Source organism: Saccopteryx leptura, chromosome 12 (assembly GCF_036850995.1).
Source record: "Saccopteryx leptura isolate mSacLep1 chromosome 12, mSacLep1_pri_phased_curated, whole genome shotgun sequence".
Taxonomy (NCBI): domain Eukaryota; kingdom Metazoa; phylum Chordata; class Mammalia; order Chiroptera; family Emballonuridae; genus Saccopteryx; species Saccopteryx leptura.
The window spans coordinates 4,286,481-4,311,535 of NC_089514.1; the positions used below are offsets into that span (position 1 = coordinate 4,286,481).

General features: G+C 57.8%; 1 protein-coding gene across 1 annotated transcript in view; it reads right to left on the reverse strand.

Annotated features, from left to right (window-relative positions):
* Nucleotides 1-305: 305 nt before the first annotated feature.
* The window catches only part of VOPP1 (VOPP1 WW domain binding protein), a 51,277-nt gene continuing 26,527 nt past the window's right edge, over nt 306-25,055 (reverse strand). The window contains exons 2-5 of the mRNA XM_066354079.1: nt 16,914-16,972; nt 9,093-9,170; nt 6,957-7,093; nt 306-2,445 (exon numbers count right to left, since the gene is read on the reverse strand). Coding sequence (XP_066210176.1) covers nt 2,255-2,445; nt 6,957-7,093; nt 9,093-9,170; nt 16,914-16,972 — 465 coding nt within the window. The 3' untranslated portion in view covers nt 306-2,254. The remainder of the gene's footprint in view (nt 2,446-6,956; nt 7,094-9,092; nt 9,171-16,913; nt 16,973-25,055) is intronic.

Below are 25,055 nucleotides of genomic sequence, written 5' to 3' on the forward strand. Positions count from 1 at the left end.
TCAATGAACAACTAAGGTGTCGCAACGAAAAACTAATGACTGATGCTTCTCCATCTCTCTCCATTCCTGTCTGTCTGTCCCTATCTATCCCTCTCTCTGAATATAAATAAACAAACAAACAAATAAATAAAAATGGGTTGGTGAACCAATACTCCCTTCCAGTCTGTGATGGCATCTAATTTGGGGTTCTCCCGAGGTTGGCTGCTCTGCCCACCCCCACCCGACCCCGCCTGGCTGACAGTGCCTCCTCCTGAAGGACATCGCCTCAACCCTCTTCCCCACTCCCCCCAGCAAAGCACTCACAGTGCGTGTCCAAATTCATTTTTATTTTGCATACATAGGAAACAGGACCCTATCAAAAGAGAACAGAAAAAGGACCCATGGGTTGTAGAGGAGAAACACGCGCGGACGTGGTCCAAATTTCCTCCTAAGCGCTGGCTCCGTCCACAGCGCGAGGAATTCCCACACAGGGGGTCCGAGTTCTTGGGAGCAGGGTCCTCCCCCTCAGGCTCAAGGGACAACAAACTGTGCCTGACACAAACAAGGAAGTATAAAATTGTTGGGCGCGCTTGAAATCATCCAGTCTCTTCAGACCACCTGCCAGCAAAAAGATACACAAGACTTTGTCACAGACATGTGGCCTCTTCAACCTCACCTGGTCCAGTGGCCCGGGGGGGGGGGGGGACAGCTTGGAGTGAGCCCCGTTACTTAAAAACAGCCAGGGGAGACACTGAAGAGAAAAATGCCACCAAGAGATGACCTGGAGGAAGAGGAACTTCTTGGACCCGTGTCATTGTCGTCAGTTGTAAACAGCAAATGTTGTGCTTTGTCGACTCATTTCACTCAGGACCGGGATGTGGGGAGGTTCTGCAGTCAGGGCTGGGAGTTCACAGGTCACGGGCGTGGGGTGTGGGGCGGGTTAACTATGCGGCTCTGCGTCGCCCACCAGGTCTAAATCTGGGTCCCAGTACTACGCTCTCAGGCGGGCGTTACTCACTACAGAGGAACAGAACCTCCCTGTGCGCTGTCCACAGCCCCAGGGAACGCCCACAGGATCCCGGGGGAGACGCTTCCCGGCATCTCCACCCACATCTTCATTATTCAAATGCTGGTCGAGCTGTCGGTGAAATCTGTTCGGTACTCTGGGAAGACGTCTCCCTGCAGCCCTGTCTCTGCCTCGGCAAACCCCTCTTCAGAGCTGAACACAGGCCCGCTGAGATCACAGACCTCGGCCCCGGCCAGCCCAGCCGAGGTCCAGCCCGCTGGTCACGCCCTGCAGGGACGCCTCTCTTCAAGGGGTGGAGGCGACTTCTGCTTTGAAAGTGTCCTTTTTTGACACGCAGGGCCAGCGCTGCCTGGGGGCGGGCGTGGAGACCTCTGGTGACAAAGACCAGAGAGAGGCTGGCATTCGGTGAAGGTGCCCACTCAGGTCGGACCTCAAAGGACAGGACTCCGCGGGGACTTCCATCAATGCACTACAACGCGGGGACACTATGTTTCTCCACCTCGGACCAAGAGCTCCTAAAATGCAGTGTCCCAGTTGGAGGCAAGGAGGGGCCTCCCATGAACGTGGAGAACTTCCCTTAGTGATCTCCGGGTAACTGCAGACACCCCCGGGGCCCGATGCTGAATGTGCGTTTCTTGCGGGCAAAGCCGAGCGCAGTGCCCCGGCCCCCGCGGCCAGTGCGGTGGGGCATCTCTCTCATCTCTCGGAAGCGATGGAGACAGAAAAGCGTGGAGGGGGCTCCCTGTCCAGCAAACGTCTCCCTAGCGGCTTCTTGAAGAGGAAGACGGACAGGACGAGGGGCCCGTGGGGCCTCGTTCCAGCCAGAGGCCTGGGTGTGGGCTTCCCCGCCAGCAGGAGGACTCTGCCCTGGGCAGGCGCCTGGCCTCCCCGGGCGTCCAGCTGTGCTGCCCCCGCACACACCGGCCCTCGCCTGCCTCCCCCTGGCAGTCTGTCCTGACGAACTGGGCATGCCACCCTAAGGTGTCACCCGGGGGGGACTGTCCACATCCTCCCGGAGCACAGACGGCATCAGAAACGAAGAACACGAGGCGAATTCAAATAGCGGTCACGGACGGAACACCGGAAAGGGAGCGAGCTGTGCTTGCTTGGAAGATTTCAAGGAGGAACTGGCCCTGGGTGGCTCACACGGCCCGTGGGAGCCGAGCGCTGGGGAGGGCAGCGGGGGCGGGAAGCTGCTCCCGTCTCCCCAGCAGCGTCACCCGGGGCTGGCTCCGGGCCGCCTGCCCACTACTTGGCCTTCACCACCTGTTCGTAAGGGGGCGGGGGCGTGTTGCAGTAGGAAGGGGGCGGCGGGTAGGCCAGGTTCCCCTGGGGTGAGCTGGGCTGGACCTGGAAGGCCATGGGCACGGGATTGCCGGCAGGATTCAGCCCCGGACCTCCAGGGTCGGTGTAATAGGGCAGCCCCGGCTGCGGCACTCCTGAAAGACAGACGGGCAGAGGTGAGCAGAGCGGAACCAGCCCCAGGGCACGGCCGGGGCGGACAGGACTGGCGACCACTGTCCCAGCCATTCACCCGGCCGACAGGGGCCACGGGCCAGCGCGCCCAGACCCAGCGGGCACCTGGGTCAGGCACCGAGCAGCGGCTGGCCCCTGGCCTCGGGGACAGGAACAGCGCCCAGACCCAGCGGGCACCTGGGTCAGGCACCGAGCAGCGGCTGGCCCCTGGCCTCGGGGACAGGAACAGCGCCCAGACCCAGCGGGCACCTGGGTCAGGCACCGAGCAGCGGCTGGCCCCTGGCCTCGGGGACAGGAACAGCGCCCAGACCCAGCGGGCACCTGGGTCAGGCACCGAGCAGCGGCTGGCCCCTGGCCTCGGGGACAGGAACAGCGCCCAGACCCAGCGGGCACCTGGGTCAGGCACCGAGCAGCGGCTGGCCCCTGGCCTCGGGGACAGGAACAGCGCCCAGACCCAGCGGGCACCTGGGTCAGGTACCGAGCAGCGGCTGGTCCCTGGCCTCGGGGACAGAAACAGCGCCCAGACCCAGCGGGCACCTGGGTCAGGTACCGAGCAGTGGCTGGTCCCTGGCCTCGGGGACAGGAACAGGGTCAGGCCTGGGGCGGGGCTTGGTCTTCGGGATGCGCTCTGCGTGGACCTGGGGAGCACATGCCCCGAGGGCCTCCGACATGAGGGCCGTGTGCACTTCAGCGTCAAGGAAACGGGCGGGTGGAGGGAGGGTGAGTCAACTCACAGCTGATGTGGCCGCCAGAGCCAGTGGACGGACTCCTGGCCAGAATCAGCCCTGGCAGCCCCACGAGCCCGCTGAGCACAGTCCGCTGAAACACAGCTCAGAGGACGGCCTTTGTCCCGAGGCGGGAGGGAGTACCTGTCACCCGGGTGAGCCCAAGTTCAGACGCAGGAGGACCTACTGGGAACGGCAGCCCGCGGGCGGGCGGGCGGGCGGGGCACTAGGGGGCCTGTCTGTCTGCGTGGGGGGTGGAGGAGGCTCTGTCTGTCTGCGTGGCTGGTGGAGGAGGCTCTGTCTGTCTGCGTGGGGGGTGGAGGAGGCTCTGTCTGTCTGCGTGGCTGGTGGAGGAGGCTCTGTCTGTCTGCGTGGGGGGTGGAGGAGGCTCTGTCTGTCTGCGTGGCTGGTGGAGGGGGCTCTGTCTGTCTGCGGGGGTGGAGGGGGCTCTGTCTGTCTGCGTGGCTGGTGGAGGAGGCTCTGTCTGTCTGCGTGGGGGGTGGAGGAGGCTCTGTCTGTCTGCGTGGCTGGTGGAGGAGGCTCTGTCTGTCTGCGTGGGGGGTGGAGGAGGCTCTGTCTGTCTGCGTGGGGGGTGGAGGAGGCTCTGTCTGTCTGCGTGGGGGGTGGAGGAGGCTCTGTCTGTCTGCGTGGGGGGTGGAGGAGGCTCTGTCTGTCTGCGTGGGGGGTGGAGGAGGCTCTGTCTGTCTGCGTGGGGGATGGAGGAGGCTCTGTCTGCGTGGCTGGTGGAGGAGGCTCTGTCTGTCTGCGTGGGGGGTGGAGGAGGCTCTGTCTGTCTGCGTGGGGGGTGGAGGAGGCTCTGTCTGTCTGCGTGGGGGGTGGAGGAGGCTCTGTCTGTCTGCGTGGGGGATGGAGGAGGCTCTGTCTGCGTGGCTGGTGGAGGAGGCTCTGTCTGTCTGCGTGGGGGGTGGAGGAGGCTCTGTCTGTCTGCGTGGGGGGTGGAGGAGGCTCTGTCTGTCTGCGTGGGGGGTGGAGGAGGCTCTGTCTGTCTGCGTGGGGGGTGGAGGAGGCTCTGTCTGCGTGGCTGGTGGAGGAGGCTCTGTCTGTCTGCGTGGGGGGTGGAGGAGGCTCTGTCTGTCTGCGTGGCTGGTGGAGGAGGCTCTGTCTGTCTGCGTGGGGGGTGGAGGAGGCTCTGTCTGCCTGCGTGGGGGGTGGAGGAGGCTCTGTCTGTCTGCGTGGGGGGTGGAGGAGGCTCTGTCTGTCTGCGTGGGGGGTGGAGGAGGCTCTGTCTGTCTGCGTGGGAGGTGGAGGAGGCTCTGTCTGTCTGCGTGGGGGGTGGAGGAGGCTCTGTCTGTCTGCGTGGCTGGTGGAGGAGGCTCTGTCTGTCTGCGTGGCTGGTGGAGGAGGCTCTGTCTGCGTGGCTGGTGGAGGAGGCTCTGTCTGTCTGCGTGGGGGGTGGAGGAGGCTCTGTCTGTCTGCGTGGGGGGTGGAGGAGGCTCTGTCTGTCTGCGTGGCGGGTGGAGGAGGCTCTGTCTGTCTGCGTGGGGGGTGGAGGAGGCTCTGTCTGTCTGCGTGGGGGGTGGAGGAGGCTCTGTCTGTCTGCGTGGGGGGTGGAGGAGGCTCTGTCTGTCTGCGTGGGGGGTGGAGGAGGCTCTGTCTGTCTGCGTGGGGGGTGGAGGAGGCTCTGTCTGTCTGCGTGGGGGGTGGAGGAGGCTCTGTCTGTCTGCGTGGGGGGTGGAGGAGGCTCTGTCTGTCTGCGTGGGGGGTGGAGGGGGCTCTGTCTGTCTGCGTGGGGGGTGGAGGGGGCTCTGTCTGTCTGCGTGGCTGGTGGAGGAGGCTCTGTCTGTCTGCCTGGCTGGTGGAGGAGGCTCTGTCTGTCTGCGTGGGGGGTGGAGGAGGCTCTGTCTGTCTGCGTGGCTGGTGGAGGAGGCTCTGTCTGCGTGGCTGGTGGAGGAGGCTCTGCCTGCGTGGGGGGTGGAGGAGGCTCTCTCCCAGGCGAGGCTGAGGATGCAGACTGACCCGTGTCCGCAGGTAATGCGGAGGGTCCTCTGGCACAGCCCCCTCGCTACAGTTTAAGGGAAGGAAGGTCCGATTCTGTCAAAGACCACGACAGGCAGGTGTCTCCAACCTGCACACGTCAGATCTGAGAACTCCACACACGTGCCCAAGGGAGAATGTAGAACAGAAACCGGAGGCCAGAAACGCACCCCGAGGTGTCAGGAGGCGGGGTACGGGGGTGGGGTGGGGGTTACCAGCCAGGGACGCCCTCTGCCAGCAGCGACCTCCTCCCACACCCGCAGGCCCGCCTGGCGGACACCACCTGCTGCTCCTCCCTGGTCTTGCCCACGGCCTGGGGGCCTGTGTGTCCACAGCCCTCCACCCCCCTTGACCATGAGCTTCCCCAGGGCAGAGGTTGTGTCTTATTTATCTCTGGATCCCTTTCTATTTTAGACAAAGAGTTAAAGATGAATAAAAAGGAGGCTACTGTAACAATCCAGGAGAGATACCAGGGCGGAGGCCTCTGACAGGAGAGACAGGGGGAGGAGGAGAGAGGGAGAGAGGAAGAGGGGTTCGGGAGGTGTAACCAGGGCTGGGACGCAGCTGGGGAGGGGGGGGGAGGGGAGACCGACCCTGGGGACAGGAGGAGGACACAAGACAAGGACGGCGGACGGGAGGACGCACAGGAGACCGTGGGGATGCCGAGGGCCGGGCGGGAGGAGCTGTGTCTCGGGGGCACCCGGGGAGGAGAGCTTGTGAGCGGGAAAGACCGGGAGGGCACCCCACAAAGCTGAAGGGAGGTAAACACAGGACGGCACCTCAGCAGGGACCACACACACAGCACGCAGGGCTCCTTGTCAACGTTTCAGGCACCAGACCCACCTGCGGAGAGCAGAAAGCTCTCCAGGAGAGGGTGCAGGCTGGGGGGGGGGTGCAGCTACGAGGGCTGCACGCGCCCGTAAGGGTGGGGAACGCCTGGGCATGGGTGTGGGGAGGGTGGGGAACGCCTGGGCTTGTGCACAGGGTGTGGGGACACAGAAACAGGAACGTGGATTTCTAGGGGAGACTGCAGGGAGCTCATCATTCTGATCAATACTTGGACCGCACCGCCCAGGAAGGGGCCCGGGCATAGGGGACACCTGGTAAGTTTCTGTGACACGGGCAGTAAAAGCGGCGGGCAGCTGTCTGGTCAGGCACCGGGCTGTGGGCAGCGAGACCCGGGCTCTCCCAGCCGGCGGCCTCAGCACCAAGTGGAGCTGCCACCGGGCTCCCCCGTCCTCAGAGAAGACGGTCACAGATGACAGCAAAATGGTGACACGGAGTGACCAAGCCAGCTAGCTGGTCAGGGAGTCAGTGTGGTGGGGACTTGACACACGAAGGTGGAAAAATCCGGAAAACTTGACACCCAGAAGCCAAGGGGATGCCAGCCCCCCCTCCTCCTCCCCCCCCTCCCCCACAGGCCAGGGGGCTGGGTGGGAACATTCCCCCCCGACGGGGCAGGGGGCTGGGCGGGAACATTCCCCCCCCATGGGGCAGGGGGCTGGGCGGGAACATTACCCCCCACGGGGCAGGGGGCTGGGCGGGAACATTCCCCCCTCCCCGACGGGGCAGGGGGCTGGGCAGGAACATTCCCCCCCCCAAGGGGCAGGGGGGCTGGGTAGGAACATTCGTGTCACAACAGTGGACAGTCCAGTCAGAGAGGGAAAACACAGGAGGGCGGCCTGAACTTTCCCCCCAGCACACCCCAGAGGACGCCCGCACGGCAGGGAGGGGGCGGGCAGAGGCCGGGCTACCTGGAGCGGGGTTCGGGGGCTGCCTGGTGTAGGACACGTTGAAGGCCGGCTCCTCGATCAGCGGCGGGGGGTACATGCGCCTCCGGATGAAGAAGCCGGCTCCGCAGCAGAAGAGCACGCCCATCATCAGCAGGAACCTGGGGAGAGTCCCGGTGAGGCGCCCGGGGCTCGGGACGCCCACAGCCACGCACGTGGGCGCAGGGGTCAGAGCGTGGCGCTGAGGCCCCGGCCCCGGGCCGGCCCTCCCTGGACTGTGCGCCCCCAGACGGTCCTGGGGGGATGACACCAGGGAGATGCTCGCCCTCCCGGCCTCTGGGGGGCGTGTCGGTGGAGGCCACCCACACGGAGGAGGCCACCCACGCGGAGGAGGCCACCCACGCGGAGGAGGCCACCCACACGGAGGAGGCCACCCACACGGAGGAGGCCACCCACGCGGAGGAGGCCACCCACGCGGAGGAGGCCACCCACGCGGAGGAGGCCACCCACACGGAGGAGCCAGGTGAGCCCTCGGTCTCAGACGGCCCCAAAGGGTGAGCTGGCTTCAAGGGGCTGGTGCCGTTACTTCCCTGTCCACAGTGCTGACCTCTGCTCGGCATTTTAATAGAAGCAGGAAACTCCCGCCCACACACGCACGTGTACGGGGACCCCTGGGACCTCCCAGGACCTCCCAGAGCATGTCACGCCCCTTGTGGGTGGCACTCTGCCCTGTGACCGGGCAGCGTCCAGCAGAGCCAGCTGGTCCGCACTCAGTGGAACTGAACAGGGACAGAGGAAGCCCCGGAGGTCACTGGCTGGACATGAGTGTGAGTCGGTCTGTGAGCTGGTCCGTCAGGCGGGGACGACCTGCCTGGGAAGGGAGCTCGGGCACACGCAGGACAGGGCTGCGGAAGGCCGCAGCTGTGGCCTCTGGTCCGGCTCCTACCCCCGTGCCCACTCAGCAAGGGGCTGCCTGGCACCCGCTGCCTGACAGGGAGTGAGGGACACGGGAGACGTCCCCCCCTCAGCTCGAGTTTGACCGGGAGCGGGACAGTCATCCACACATCTGCAAATGCCGGCAGTGAGTGCCGGGAGAGAGCCGGTGCCACCGCGGGGCGCTGTGGGCGTGGGACAGTCATCCACACATCTGCAAATGCCGGCAGTGAGTGCCGGGAGAGAGCCGGGAGAGAGCCGGTGCCACCGCGGGGCGCTGTGGGCGTGGGACAGTCACTGACCATCGTGGCCGCTCGCCAGCCCTCAGCTCAGTGCTGCAAGGGTTGTAACGAGTGTGTCTGTCCCCGCGCAGGAGACCAAAACGGGCCCCGTTCCTTCAGAGCCACACGGGAGCCGAGTCCGGAGGGTGGACAGCGAGAGGCAAGGGGGAGGGCGGGGAGGGGCTCTCTGGGTGGACAGGGCAGCCCGGGCGTTCCGGCAGGAAGGCCGGGTGAGGGAGAGGCCCAGTGAGGACAGGCGGGGACAGGCGGGGACAGGCGGGGACAGGTGGGGACAGGCGTGCCGGCTGCGGCGGCAGAGGAGACAGCAGGCCCCGGACGGCACCGCTGCCCGGAGAGCCATCTCAGAGGGAGAAGCTGGCGTGACAGGGACCAGCTGTGCCTCCTGAGACCAGTGCTCCCCCCCGGTGGACTCGGTGGTCATCTTACACTCAACACTGGCTCCCACGGTCAACATCTGAGCCGAAACATAACGCAGAGAGGGGCCCGAGCGTGCACCAGGGGCTGCCCTCTCGAATATCACGGCCGCTCGCGCCCAGCAGACCCGGCTGCCTGGGCCGGGGCCACCTGTGGCCTGGCTCTCCTCCACGAGAACAGCCGAAACTTGGGTTACACTGTCCCATGTCCCCCTTTCCCCTCCTGGACCAATAAAAGTGGTTCCGCACCTCACACCCTGCACTGACCCAGAGCCAGTGACTCCGAGGCTAGTGGCTGGAGACCAACGCTGGCTCAGGTGACAACTGCCAGCAGAGCCATTCCTTATCAAACCAAGAACTTGGTTAAGGGAGACACGGGGGGGGGGGGGGGGCAGGGAGGAGCCCCCGGCACAGGGAGGAGCAGGACCGGGTGAGTGAGGAGAAACGGTTCTGAGCTCCCGGGGGCGGGGGGCGTGGAGCGAGCCATCCAGACAGGCAGGGGTGGGACCTACCAGAAGTACCAGAGCCTCTGGATGGAGAGGGCTCGCACGCAGCACCGCGAGCCACAGCAGTCCTCGTACGGGCGGCATCTGCAGGACAGAGGACACAGGCTGGTCAGCGTCTGGTCACAGGAGGGGCCGGGCGGCCGTGACATCCACGCTGAGTTCAGGGCCAAGGACAGGAAGCCACTGCTGCACGTCACAAAAACTAGCCACGCTGCCCGCTGCCCGTCTGGAGGAAGGGGCCGGGCCGGATCCAGTCAAGGTGACTCAAGGCACCACGCTTCCTACACGTCCCCGTGGGCCAGACCATGAGCAGAGAGAGGCGTGATGTCGGCCAGTCCTGCCACAGGCCGGCGCCAAGGCACTGAGTGCCACGCGGTGTGCCATCCCGATGGTTCCAAACAGGGTTCACTCAGCCCTGGCAGGTCCAGTGAGGCTCCAGACAGAGCTTACAGCAGGGGTCCCCAAACTACGGCCCGTGGGCCACATGCAGCCCCCTGAGGCCATTTATCCGGCCCCCGCTGCACTTCCAGAAGGGGCAGCACCTCTTTCATTGGTGGTCAGTGAGAGGAGCATAGTTCCCATTGAAATACTGGTCAGTTTGTTGATTTAAATTTACTTGTTCTTTAAATATTGTCTTTGTTCCCGTTTTGTTTTTTTACTTTAAGATATGTGCAGTGTGCATAGGGATTTGTTCATAGTTTTTTTTTTTTATAGTCTGGCCCTCCAACGGTGTGAAGGACAGTGAACTGGCCCCCTGTGTAAAAAGTTTGGGGACCCCTGGCTTACAGGGTCAGACAGAGGAGGAGGGTTCGTCCTGGTCTCGCCGCTTACTAACTGTGGGACTCTGGGCAAGTTAGTCGACCTCTGTGAGCCTCAGTTTCCCAAACAAAATGGGTGACAGGGCAGGACCCGCTCACGGTGCTGCTTGAAGTCTCACGACCGTCATCATTACAGAAAGGGCCCCACAGGACAGTCCCCGCTGTCGCCACCCCCTCCTCCCGCATGCACCCCCAACCCGAGGCTTCGAGCCCTCGTGGACACACTCAGGGGCTGTTGTTCCCCCAGAACTCTGGCTGAGAAAGGCCCTTGCCAAGGGCGGGGCCATCTCAGCCCCCAGAGGCGTCATCGCAGCCTCCCTCACTACCTGGTCCCTTCCCCAACACCCGCTTGTCGTCTGGAGAACGGAGAACATTCTGGAAGCTCGAGCGTGTGGGTCCCGCCCGCTGGTTTTTACAGAGATGCTTCCCCTCCGGCGAGCTGAGTGCAAATGGCAGCAGGTGGAGGGAGGAGGAGAGGGAGGCCGACTGTTTCCCCAGTTAAACTGCGATCTAGGTTCCTGCCAATTTCCCTCTTAAAGAAATAAAAAAGTAGTTGGAAGAAATAAAAATACAACTCAAGATTTGAGATATTGAGTTTGTAGATAATTTTAGGACTAATGGACTTGTTTTCTGTAGGATGGGGGGAGAAAACTCCCTAAAAAAATATCAGTTAGGATGGAAAGTTAGGAGTGGGGGCGGGGTGGAAAGTCCCGAGTTCAGCCAGAACACAGACAGACGACCTGACCTCAGGGCTGTTTGTCCTTGGTGGTTCCCTCGGGCCAGGCCTGGCCCCAGGGCTCGCTGCTATCTCTTCAAAACCCCCAGCACCCACTGGATTGCTGCTGAGCCCTCTACTGTTTCACAGGGAACTGAGAGAGGCCTGCCCAACCACCACCACCACCACCAACACACACACACACACACACACCCCACTGTCCATAGTGCACAAACATTTCCACATCTGCCCCACCCCACCCCCGGCCCATGAACATGAACTTCTACTCAGTACCCCAAATTGTCACGACGTCAAGGATGTTTTGTAACCACATGTGATAAACTGTGCAATGCCAGGCAGGTTTCACATCAGCAGGGTCTGCACTGACATACAAAACATCTGTCCAAGTAACCAAGCCAGGGGGCCATCAGCCTTCGGGAGCTCTGGTATCGACATGGCCTATAGAAACCAGCCAAACCCACACCAGAGCCAATCCCTGTCTACCCCCAGGGATAAGAAGAACAGCCAATCACAAACAGCCAACAGGGCTTTCTCCAATGGGGCAGCCACTTACGCTCTAGCCAATCAACACACTTCCTGGCTCTAGCCAATCAACACACTTCCTGGCTCTAGCCAATCAACACACTTCCTGGCTTTAGCCAATCAACACACTTCCTGGCTCTGCGTCTCCATCAACACCTGTCCCCACATTGCTCCCAACCAAACCGCCCTCGAGGGGTGTTGCCCAACTTGAATGGATGTCATTCAAACAAACCAGTAGACATTGTAGCAGGCCTCAGATTATCATTTCACCCATCACAGGAAGTGGGATTTTTAAAGGAATAGCCTGTTCACATCCCTTCTTTCTGCCAAGAGATTGATTTAAAAACTGTGTTTTAAATTTTAGACTAGGAGGGAAGAGGCTGTGGAACCTTCGATAGTAAAATCAAAGCAAAATAAAAAACAGGCAGTACCTGGATGTACAATTATAGGGGAACGGGTAATGAATTATGGAACCCCCAGGGGACACTCCCATCACTGTAAAGAACAATGAGGTGGCTTTGTGGATCGAGCTACAAGAACATTTATAATTACAATATGTAGTGACTGGGAAAAACCAACTTACAGAATCTATATAGAAACATGACATTTTAGGGATGGTCTTCGCTCGTTCGGGCCACTAGAACAAAACACCACTGACCGGGCAGCTTATTTATCCACAACCCAAGTTCATTTCTCCCAGTTCCAGAGACGGTGAGGTCCAAGCTGAGGGTCCTGTCCCCGTGGGAGCTCTCTGCCTGGTTCATCACTGGTGTCTTCTCGCTGTGCCCCCCGCCCCCCAGGGTGGAAGCCAGGGAACCTCTTTCATAAGAGCGTTACCCCCTAACATCATCGCCTTTCGGGGTTAGGGTTCAACACATGAATGTGGGGGTCACACATACACCCAGACCACAGCAGCCATCGAGAGTTCCTAAGGGACAATTACCAGCAACACCCTGCTCCCTGTTCTGAGGACAAGAAAGTGCCTCTGACATACACCAGGAATCCTCACTGATGCACTCAGTATCAGAAAGAAAAGAGAGAATCCTCTCTAGAATGTGCGTCCCCAGACCAGACACCCCGTCCCCGAAGGCTGCAGCTCAGCTGCCTCTCCCAGCAGGACCGCAGGGGTTCGGAGGAGGGGCACATGGAGGAAGGGCCCGTACCCCAGCCTCCGCCCTTTTCCACCTGCACACCCCAGCGGAGCCGGCCGGGAGGGACATACCAGCATCTCCTAAGGGTCAGAGGGGGCCTTGTGTCTCAGGGCCCCCGGAACTGATCTGGGCTTCGCCAGGGCTAGCGGACCAGTCAGCCAGCCCAGCCAGACACTGGCCCTGCCAAGCTTGCCCCTGGGGCCTTGTTCTGACACCTGCGAACAACACTTCGCCCACTCGCACCATTAATTATTCACAGCGGCCGAGTGAGCCCAGGGAGACGCAATCAGCCAGAGTAAGATGAGCACTTGATAAAAGCAGCTTCACCCTCCAGTGGCACATTGGGAACAGGGCCTGAAGTGACATGGTCAGAGCCACGCCAGGGCCGGGCGGCAGTGGGGGGGAAGGGCCTCTCTCAGCACGGGGCACACCCCGCCGGGGGGGCGCAGCCAAGGCTCAGGGCTCCCACAGGGCGGGCCTGTCTCCCTTCTTCACCTCCCACGGCCCCCGCAGGTCCGCTCCCTGCCCCACCAGCGGTGCTGTGCAAGTGACAGGTCCTCACTACACGCTGGAGAGATGAACGTCTGGCCCTGCTGGGTGAGCTCATGAATTCTGTTGTTGATGCATGCTGCGTATCTTCCTTGTCCATCTGAGCAAATGCTTTTCCCCGTGTCCCCTCCCACGAGCCGGGCAGGGCGTGGGTCCCCCCACCTCAAGTGTCTGTGCAGCTGAAGTCAGAAGTTTCCCCCTCGTTCTCTCCTTCAGTGGTACTAACATCCAAACCCCAAACTACAGTAAGTGCGTAAAAAAAAAAAACAACACCCAGGACCCAGCTGGCCTGGACCTCCACTCGATCCACGCGGCCCCCGAGCTGTGACCCAGCCGTGCACGAGGACACGGGGGCAGCAGCAGGCCCCTGCGAACGTCTTGACATCTCCCACTATCCGCTATTTCACTGGCCAAACGGGGTCAGGATGGTCCTGAGATTTCCTCAGTCGTTTAAGAGAATATAGATAAATCGAGGGCCACCTTCGGGGTCCCACCCTCCCCACCTGCCAGCTCTCCAGAGGGCCACTGGGTTCCCGCTTTCAAAGCACAGGTGTCTAGTTAAGAAGACCCAACGCACTTCGAACCCACCCTCCATTTTCCGGAAGGCAGGCCAGCATCGTTAGAGAGTGGTGGATGTCATCTCACTACCTTCTCTGTCCTCTCAGGAGACCCCGCGCTAGCGCTAAAGGTCTCAGAGCACCTGCAGAACACAGAGACACCTCTGTTGAAGGGCGACCTCTCTCGGATGCGCTGGTCAAGGTGGAACGCATCAGAACGCCCTGTTGAATGGCCTCCTTCTTCCTAGATCCGCACAGCAAATGACACTAGTGAAGTTCAGCCGTATGTCTCAACTGAGCTTCGGGCCAACTCCCCATTGTTACATGGACACGGTGGGCCACATTCTTGGGGACACTGTCCCTTCCCTATCTCCTCTCTCAACACTGGACCAGAGGCTGCAGCCAAGGTTTCCATGCAGTGACCCCTCTCTCTCTCCCACGGCCTTCAGGACTGGAGTTCCAGGTTCAAGACCAACACAGGCTACGTGTCGTATCAGCATCCGGGTACCCAGCCCCCGCCCCCACTTCCCGGCCGAGGGCTCTATTCAGACGGGTGACGAGGGCCCCCCCGGCCTGTCAGAGGGACTGAGCCTCAGGCCCTGCGCTCGGGCTGCCCCAGGACCCACGGTCAGCAGCACTGGTCTCTCGTGGGCTCCCAGCCTCGTCGGCCGCTACGGCCACCCCGGGATCGCCGCTCTCCGACGGGTTCTGTCGCTGAGCAGTTTGCACAGGCGGTGGGCAGCCTGTTCTACGTGTCCTGCATCTCTGGTAGGCTCTGCGCCCCGTTTCAGAATATGGATCAGGAGCCCTCGGACGCACGTGTTTAGTCCCACCTCGCCAGGCGTGCTGCTGCTGCTGCGGCTTGTTCTGCCTTTTTATTTATTTTGCACCTTCGGCTCAATGCCTTTGCTGGGATGTTACGGTTCGGTGACAGGATGTTTGATAAGGACTGGTGGATCCCTGCCATCGGACGCCAACTAATTACAAGGCCTGGCACGTGGTGGCCCCGGACGACCAGCTACGTTATTACGCTCCCGAGGCTGCCCCACTGAAGAGACTCCGGCCAGCGGCACAGAGCCATCCGCCGGGGCTGCCCACGCGTGCACACGGTTACCCCGTGGCTGACGGCTCGAACTCTTTCTCCCCGGTGCCGTTCATGCCCTCCCGGGGCTGTGGAGTGACTGGCTTCCAACCTCACCGTCGATGACGGCCAGAACAGGCCAATTTGGAAATGTTCCGACGGAGACTGGCCTTTTCAGGGCGACGGAGTCATTCTGTGCGTTTACTCTCCGAGTGGCAGGCCTCTCAGCCCTGGCCTCGGACAAACCCCTCACCTCCGGGTTCCATCCAGCCACGTCCCGGGACCTGTCATCACGTATCGTAAAGAGCCCGGGCGAGGGTTTCCTCCCTTGACTCTGACACTTGAGGCCAGCACCTGTTTCCGGCTGTCACCGGAGCTGCCTGGGTTGTCTGAACCAGCCCAGCCTTCACGGACGACTCACCCCGCTCCCAGGTCACCCGGAGCCGCGCTGCTGGGAGTCTGCTGGAACCCCGAACGCGTCAGCAGAACCTGTTCTCCTTTTGGGGAGAAGGGAGACTTGGAGCCGACATACAGACTGATATTTTTGCTGGGTCATACTGGCTCACGCCAGAGAAATTATATCTGGTGTTTTGCTGTTACGGAGTACCTAATGAGAGACTAAGCGTCATGTTTTCTGGGCTACGCGACCCTGGACAAAAGCACTTACGAAGAAAGAATTTAAATACCTCTGGCTGGGAAGCTGTTTTTGAGCCCACAGTTGGAACGTATACCAATCAACCATAAAACTGAGGAAGAAAAGAAAAATAATATGGAATGTCTTGCTATGTCTAGTAGAAAGGCAGAAAATGTCTGTTTTCCAGAGATAATCCATCCAAGCTTGCATTTGTTTTCTCAGCTTGTATATATATATATATATATATATATATTTTTTTTTTTTTTTGAGAAAAGTTTGGTTCTAACTCAATTTTTACCTCCTTTTCACTATATGGTGATGGTGGTGGGGTGTCCTGGTTTCTGTGAGGCAACAGTAGACCTTTCACCCTGAGCTGTCGGGCTCTCATTCATAGCAATGACATGCTCAGAGGCGCAGAAGGCAGAAGAGCAGGAGAAGGCAGGCAGGAGACAGAAGATACACACTCCCTCGGATAACTTCCGGAAGACCTTCCGCAGTCAGTCACGTTGAAATTATTTTATCGGGGAACTTGCGTAAAAAAACAACCTTTTCTGGTTACACGGTAAGGTTATCACCTCAAGTCGTTAAGAAGTATCCTTTGGGTACGGTTCTTTTGTTTTCTAACCAATACCGGTTGGAATTATTTTGCAGGTAAGTCGGTCTGTGAGAGAAGTATTAATCACCTACGTGAACAGTAAAATGGTTATGAAAGATTCAGAAGCTGAAGAAAAAGAAAGGAGAGTGACTCCCACTCCGTGGGGTGTTGAGGATTCCTGCTTATCGATCAATACACAAAGCCCAGGAAGGACAATGGCCCATTTCTCAGTGCTCTGTCCCCACTCACAGCCAGGCAGCCTTCCGGCTCCGACACTGGTCTCCCCCAGATTAGAAACTCTCCAAGAAAGATTGGAAAGAAAAAGGTACATGCTGGACAACTAAGAAATCACCCTTTTGGCTACTGTTACATATCTATCCTATTCCCTGTCCAATTTCCCTGTTTACTAGACTGCATAGGGTGTCCGCTATGATATTAGATACACTACTAAAAAAAAAAAAAAAAAAAAAAAAAAAAAAAAAACTCATGTTTTGCAAAACTCAGTACTAAAAATAACCGTCTTGGAGGGTGGAGGAATTGGTTTGGGTCATTCAACGTAAAACCTATGGGACCTCAAAACACAATCAAAAATAATAATTGCTAACCTGGAAAGTTCATCTGGCCACCTAGGCAGGGGCGCAAGGCCAGCCAGCGACTAACCCAGCAGAGATTCAAAACATGTACAGGCAGGGAGAGATGCAGGAAGGCTTTCCTCAGAGCAAACCCTGTCTGGGGAGGGAACCCAGGGCCAGGTGATCTTTGAGACCGCCCGTGCGCATGCGCGCGCACGTACACCCCTAGCAGCTGAGCTGAGTCGTTATTCCTCAAGTTCTAAATGTTACTCCCCCTACCCTTGCCCCCTGGCCCCAAGAAAACCCACACAAACCAAGCTACTCTGGGCCTTGCTCACACCTCTCACCCCCGCTGACCGATCGCGTGTGAGCTAGCAGCACGTGTCACGGGAGACAGCACCGGCATTTCACGCTGTCCGCACGTGCCTGGCCGCAGCACGCTGAGTGTCCTTCGGGTGGTCACCTGCCCATTAGCGAGCAGAGGCCGGTGAATCCGGGGGTGGGGGGAGGCCTCCCAAAGACAGGGCTTTTCTCCGCCCCGCTGAACAGTTATAATTCCCAGAGGAAGACGTGTCCACAGATGCAAACCAACAGGAAAGCGCAGATACTCACATGTAGTATGTGGGGTAGAGTCCTTCAAAATACCAGCAGTGCTTCTTGGCCTCCGCGCACTGCAAAGAGACAAGGGGGAGCCTGGTCAGCGGGGAGCACCGCGCACGGGGCGGAGAGGAACCCGCAGGAAGGGAGGAGGGAGGAGAGTGGATGGCTGGTCAGCGGGGAGCACTGCGCACGGGGTGGAGAGGAACTCGCAGGAAGGGGCGAGGGAGGAGAGCGGATGGCTGGTCAGCGGGGAGCACTGCGCACGGGGCGGAGAGGAGCTTGCAGGAAGGGAGGAGGGAGGAGAGTGGATGGCTGGTCAGCGGGGAGCACTGCGCACGGGGCGGAGAGGAACTCGCAGGAAGGGAGGAGGGAGGAGAGCGGATGGCTGGTCAGCCGGGAGCACTGCGCACGGGGCGGAGAAGAGCGGATGGCTGGTCAGCGGGGAGCACTGCGCACGGGGCGGAGAAGAGCTCACAGGAAGGGAGGAGGGAGGAGAGCGGATGGCTGGTCAGCGGGGAGCACTGCGCACGGGGCAGAGAAGAGCTCACAGGAAGGGAGGAGGGAGGAGAGCGGATGGCTGGTCAGCGGGGAGCACTGCGCACGGGGCGGAGAAGAGCTCACAGGAAGGGAGGAGGGAGGAGAGCATATGGCGGATGGCGCCGGCGGTGTGGGAGGCAGGGCGTTCCGCGCAGACAGCGAGTGAGGGAGATCCACACTCCTTCTCCCTTTTAAGTATTTTAAAACACAGGAAAACATCTACTTCCCTGTTGTTTTTCTAGCCTTTCGTATCTCTCAAATGCACTGAGCGCAACCAATTCATCAGAAAGGTAAGTTCAAGACAACCCGGTTTCCCCATGGACGCGGGTTCAGACACCTGAAGGACGGCGGAAACAGAACATTACACAGATGTCCGTCCTCCCCACCCCCCGGGTTTCATGTTTGAAAGATACTTCCCACAGTTCTAACGCTCCCACACCTTCGTATTTCAGGATGCTCTAAAAGCCAACGTCCAATCAAGAACACCGCCCCCCCACCCCGCGCCCTGTGGGGACCTACGTCTGCCAGACTCTAAGTCAGGGCTCACTGCCCCCTCTCATTCCCAGGGATGAGAAAGGGGGAGGGGACACAAGGACAGACGACAGGAGCCCCCCTGTGCTTCCCAAGGAAGTCAGACTCCCCGTTCTGGAGGGTGGGGCAGAGCAGGTATCAGGTCACCCTGGTGGCCTGCGTGACTTCTCTCACACAAGTGACAGCTCGCTCAGCGCACCCACTGCGCGGGGGAGGACTAAGCAGAGCGCTCTGACCGATCTGAACAAGGGTTTTCTAATCCGGTGCCCCTCGTGCTATCAATTCTTTTTAACTCACAACCTCCTACCTCCGTGATCTCGTTCGCTGACACCTAATGTGATTATATATATATATATATACATGTGCAAAATAATATAGTCCAGAGCCCCCAGAGCAGGGAAACGGACAGGCACGGTGATAACAGAGCTTTCTATGAGCCAGACAGGGGCTAAGTGTCTTGCGCAAGAGCCCCCCCCTCCGCCTCTCCCTACCACCGACCACCCCTAGCACCCTCCCCCAAACAGAGCTGCCCCCTCCTCGGCTTTTCTAGCAGGTGGACGGTGATGCCCTCCTGTCCCAGGCTGCCTGACACCTGTGAGAAGTTCAGAAACAGACCCCACCAAACCTACAGCAGAATGAATGCCCAGGGAGACGTGGGGGCCACTGTCATGTGCTACGCTGGCTGAATCAGGTGCGTCGTGGAAACAGCGAGAGCCTGACCTGCGGTGGCGCAGTGGATACCGGCGTCGACCTGGAACGCTGAGGTCGCCGGTTCGAATTCCCCGGTCAAGGTACATCCGAGAAGCAGCTATGAGATGACGCTTCCTGCTCCTCTCCCACCTCCCACTCTCTCCTCTCTCTAAAACATCAATAAATACAATCTTTTTTAAAAAGAAAGAACGAAAAAAAGCGAGAAACACTTTTTTTTTTTTTATGGGAGGGGTGTGCTTTAAGACACTCAGCAACACACTCAGGCAGATCAAAGTGACCCAGTTTAATTCATGGAAAATGAGTTTCATTGAGACGCCATTAGCTCCTGTCCAGTTCAAGGGATGGAGCTCAGGCAGCCGAAGAAATCAATTTATTTTGTCAAGGAAGAGCAGTTTCGGGTCTCTGCCCCAAATTACAGTTCATTCCACCCAAGTCTCCCGAGCCAAACCGGGCCTTTCTTCAAGGAGACTTTTTCTTAAAACTGACTTTTAGAGAGAGAGAGAGAGAGAGAGAATGGGGGGACAGAAAGAGAGAAAGAGAGAGCGCGAGAGAAACACAGATTTGTCGTCCCACTTATCTCTGCATTCCTTGGCTGACTCCTGTATGTGCCCTGACCGGGGATCAAACCCACAACCTTGGTGTATCAGGAAGACACTCTAACCAACTGAGCTACCCATTCAGGGCAAGGAGGCCTTTTAAATATCCCCCCTTGACTCTCCGTCACCATCAAAAGCAGGCGCACTTTCTTGAACCTTGAATCTCAAGCCCTGCACAATCAAGAAACAGCCTCCTGGGACGCAGGCCCAGACGCCCAGCGAACACCAGAGCGCAGGTCCGAAAGCCCTTCCCACCCCAACCGAGACTCGGTCCCACCATCCCGGGTGCGGCCAGTGGCGCTCGGTGGCACAGGAAGTGAACACCGCCCTGCCCTGCCCTGCCCGCAGCCGCCCACCCTGAGAGTTCCCTTTATTTAAAGAGGTCCCCAAGTGAAAGCAGCCCTTCACTGGAGACCCCACCCTCTGCACCCCACCTCCTAACTCAACAACGAAAATACCATTAACACATTGCCTGTGAGGATTCCTTTTTGGTTAGTGACTATCAGGAATACTATTTTATAGATTAAAAAAAAAAAATGCTGGGGCCCCAAATGAGCGTCTTGTTCAGAGTCACAGTTTCTTCATGGCAACAAAATCAACAACCCAGGGGTTGTTCCTCTGAGACAAACCAACATTGCCCTGAGGACACTACCTACCCCCAATTGCCCCCAAATCCTCTGCTTACCGGATGACATTCACCTTCCAACTCCCCACCATGTCCTCTGACTATAGATTGACACCTACCCCCCAAGTGCCCCCAAGTCCTCAGCCTACAGGATGGCACCGAACCCCCAACTCCCCACCATGTCCTCTGACTATAGATTGACACCTACCCCCCAAGTGCCCCCAAGTCCTCAGCCTACAGGATGGCAGAAGAGGGCCAGACGGAGACATCAAACACCTGCTCACGGCTCCACTGTTGACCGACTCTGGGGAGGTCTCCCCAGCTTGGACTCCTGCACACCCGGCTGCACAGGCAGGGGGTGCGTGTGAACATGAACATGGGAGTGTGGTGTGTGTGGTCTACGGTGGATGAGCCCCGGCACTACACCAGGGTAATAAAAACACTGGATTGTTCCAACAGCACGGCTCTCCCAGGCACTCCCACTATTGGCCGTCGAGAAGGAAATCTGGCAATTACTGGAAAACTAGTAATGCGTTTCCCTTTAATCACCGTGCTCTTTCTAATAGCAAAATCCCGGCTGTGCCGGAAACGCCCACTCCTAGCGGGTCCGCACAGTGGCGTACTGAGCCGCCAACAAGAGTGAGAGGCGGACCCAGTAGGAAACAACTTCCCAGGTGCCCTGCCGGCTGGAAAAGCACCGCAGTCACCCCACTTACAATGGGGATACATTCTGAGAAATGCATCGTCCGGCAATTTCACCGTTGTGTGAACACCACAGGGCACTTACACAAGCCTAGATGGTCCAGCCTACCACACACCTGGGCTGCACGGTGCAGCCCGCGGCTCCCGGAATGCCAACCTGCACGGCACGTGACTGCTGAATACGGTGGTGGTTATAACACAACGGCAAGTATTTGTGCATCTAAGAAAAGGTGCAGTAACAACAGGGCATGAAAGACGACCAAGGGTCCACCTGCACAGGGCCCTCACCCTGAAGGGCGCCCGCAGGACTGCACGACCTCCAGGCTCACAGAGAGAACGGCGGGTGAGGGTCAAGACCTGGGACATTCAACCCCCGGTCTGCGCACCGGGGCCGGTCCCCCAGAAATTTCATGTTGGTCTGTGAAACAGCGCCTTTCATCTGACATCAGGGTGGGTAACTCTTTCACGGCCCAGCCCCGGTCTGCGGACCGGTGGTCGAAAACCACTGCTGTCCGTGACGGTGGACTTTATCAACCTTGCACACTTAGGCTACACGAAAGCCATACAACACCGCAAGGTTGAACCAGCAGAGGAGAAAATGATACAATCAAGAGACCCAGGAAAGACGAGATGCACGTCGCTGCTGCTGGGGTACTATTTTTACAGTGGTTTTTTTTTTTTTTTTTTTCATTTTTCTGAAGCTGGAAACAGGGAGAGACAGTCAGACTCCTGCATGCACCCGACCGGGATCCACCCGGCACGCCCACCATGGGGCGATGCTCTGCCCATCCTGGGTGTCGCCATGTTGCGACCAGAGCCACTCTAGCGCCTGAGGCAGAAGCCACAGAGCCATCCCCAGCGCCCGGGCCATCTTTGCTCCAATGGAGCCTTGGCTGCGAGAGGGGAAGAGAGAGACAGAGAGGAAAGCACGGTGGAGGGGTGGAGAAGCAGATGGGCGCTTCTCCTGTGTACTCTGGCTGGGAATCGAACCCGGGTCCCCCGCACGCCAAGCCGACGCTCTACCGCTGAGCCAACCGGCCAGGGCCACAGTGGTTTTTTTAATAAGCAGGGCAGACTCTAAAATAACAGTAAGAAAAGCTAGTAAGTACAGAAAGCAAACCCCAGTCATTGAAGACCATTGTCAGGTATTTCGTGCTGCACCTCATTATATGTGAGCTACTTTTCATATGACTGGCAGGGCAGTGAGTGTGTTGACACTAGCATCACTACAGACCTGAGTCGTGCATTGTGTTATGTTCCCATAGTGACATCGCTGGGCAAGGGAGGTTTTTCAGCTGCGTTATAATCTTACGGATTAGAGATGCAGACCGTCAAGGACTCTAACGTCGTGAATATGCACGACCGTCCGGGCAGACCTCGGAGACAGGGCAGGCTTAGTTCCAGACCACAGAAATACAATGAGTATCACAGCAGAGCAAGCGATGCGAACTTTTTTATTTTGTACTGCACATAAAAGTTACGTTTACACTATCCTATCGGCTATTCAGTGTGTGAGAACACGATGTCTAGAAAATAGGTACACATCATAATTTAAAAAAACAAACAAACCTTTTTGCTAAAAATATGGGCACCACCGTCTGAGCCTTCAGCACGCCCTCCTCTTGTTGCCAGAAGAGGGTTTAGCCTCAGTGCTGGTGGCTGCCGACTGATCCAGGTGGTGGTTGCTGAAGGTGGGGGTGACTGCGGCCATTTCTTAAAATCAGACGACAACAAAGTTTGCCGCATCGACAGAGTCTTCTCTGGAGCTTGTGCGACTGTCAGCCGGCACTGACCCACCCCCAAGGCAACTTCTTTCTAAATGAGAGTCGTTCTTCTCAAACGCTGATGCTGCTTTAGCAAGTGCCTTTACAAACGAGCCTAAATCCTTCGCTGGCGTTTCTGTAACTTTCACAGTCTCTTCACGGGCAGAGTCCACACCGAGAAGTCTCTTCACTCGCTTCCCCCAGCACGCAACTCCTCCTCCATGCCAGGGTTACCACGAGACTGCAGCAATTCGACCCCACCTCAGGCTCCGCTTCTAACTCCAGTGCTCCCTCCTGTCTCCACCACATCTGCAGTTAATTCCCCCACTGGAGTCAAAGTCATGCATGAGGGTTACAATCGCCTTCTGCCAAACTCCTGCTAAGGGAGATTATTTTGACCCCTTCCCGTGAGTCATGCATGTTCTTAATGGCATCCAGAGTGGGGAATCCCTTCCAGAAACGTTGTTCCAATTTACTTGCCTCGGATCCATCAGAGGAATCCCCATCTCCGGGACGAATGACTTCCGAGGCTCGTATTCCTGTGATCCTTTGTTCTCTAAGCAGAAGCAATGTTGCCCAGCCTCCTGAGAACAAAGTTTCCAAATCTGTAATACCTTATGTTTATTCATGTGGTAGTTCTCTAAACTCTCCCTAAAAAGAACAATCCTATCTCCAAAATATGTGTGTGTATGCATGTGTGTGTATGTGTGTTTAAAAAGTGAATAAGAAAAAAATCAGCCTTGGCCGGATAGCTCTGTTGGTTAGAGCATCATCTCAAAGCACAGAGGTTGCAGGTTCAATCCCTGGTCAGGCCACATACAGGAACGAATGTTCCTGTCTCTCTCCTGCTCTCTGCCTTTTCTCCTTCCCTCTAAAATCAATAAAATAAACATTAAAAATATAAATTTCAGGGTTCTATGCCCACTCCTAAAAGTAGCTCTACCCTCTGCACAAAGATTACTACCATGGTTTCTTTTTTTTTTTTTTTTTTAATTTTTTTTTTTTCTTTTTTTCATTTTTCTGAAGCTGGAAACAGGGAGAGACAGTCAGACAGACTCCCGCATGCGCCCGACGGGGATGCACCTGGCACGCCCACCATGGGGCGGCGCTCTGCCCACCAGGGGGCGATGCTCTGCCCATCCTGGGCGTCGCCATATTGCGACCAGAGCCACTCTAGCGCCTGGGGCAGAGGCCGAGGAGCCATCCCCAGCGCCCGGGCCATCCTTGCTCCAATGGAGCCTTGGCTGCGGGAGGGGAAGAGAGAGACAGAGAGGAAAGCGCGGCAGAGGGGTGGAGAAGCAAATGGGCGCTTCTCCTGTGTGCCCTGGCCGGGAATCGAACCCGGGTCCTCCGCACGCTAGGCCGACGCTCTACCGCTGAGCCAACCGGCCAGGGCTTACTATGGTTTCTTAAGTGCCCATCTGCTGAAAAAGAAAATGGGTTTGTGAGGAGAGGTCAGGTCAGTGGCTGCCTGTTACCCCCCCTAAGCATCCTTTGTAATGGGGGTGCTGTCCAAGGTTCTGGGTGAATAGCAGCCTCTCAGTGAGCTCACAATGTAATATTCCCCCCATGCATTTCATGGAAGCTATAATAAACAGAGCCATCTATTTCTTGAAGCGATCATAAAGAATAGAAACCTACAATTTAGAAACTCTTAACAAAGCAGAGTGGCGGGATTGTCTACTGTCAGGAACAATTCAGCTGAGAGAATCAATCTAACATTTACACCACAGAGGCTTGTCAGATGCTGGTAACTCGGGGAAGAATCCTGGTGGTTTATTATTCAAAGACTAGGATGTGTATCAGCGTAGAGAAGCCCTCCTAAATATAGTTATCCACACTTAGCCAGGATCCAACTAAGCCCCAAAGAAACAAATCCTTGCTAATCCGCAACAGTAAGCCTCATGTTGACGTAAATTATCCTACATCTATCCATGCTTAATACGGGAAGATGCGGGATGCCACTGTTGATAAAATGGTACCTCTTTTCTCTGTTCCAAGTTTAAAGAATAGCTGCACCACAATTATTATTGAGGGGCTGCTGTCCGTCCAGAACCTTGGACAGCACCCCGTTACTAAGGATGTTTGGGGGGTAACAGGCAGCCCCCGACCTGACCTCTCCTAACAAACCCATTTTCTTTTTCAGCAGGTGGGCAATGTAATCTTTGTACAGCGGGCAGAGCAACTTGGAGGGGTGGACATTAAACCCTGATGTTGATTTTTCTTATTCACTTTTTAAAACGTTTTTTTTTGGAGATGGGTTTGCTCTTTTTAGGGAGATTTTGGAAAACGGCCACACACATAAGTGTGAGGGGTCTGATGTTTAGAATCTGTGTTCTCCAGAGGCGTGGCCCTACGGCTGCCTGAGGACTGACGTCTCACAGGCCTGCACAACTTAGAGAAAACTTGAGTCACCTGTCTGTGACTTTGGGACACACAGGGGGAGAAGAGCTCGGGTCTCAGGGATTTGAAACATAAGGGATTTTGTTTTGAGTCCGCCCCCTCTTTTGTGCAGGGGGAGTGAAGCGGGCTCTTGAAAAAGAAGAGCCCCAGGCCAAAGCCATGCTCCCCTGACAGAGCAACACCTGGAAAGTAAGGACCCTCATTTTCCTTATTGTGGGGACCACCATCAGCCGGTCTGTCCAGAACCAGTGAGTCCAAAATTCACCTCAGAAAAGTCGGAAGACCC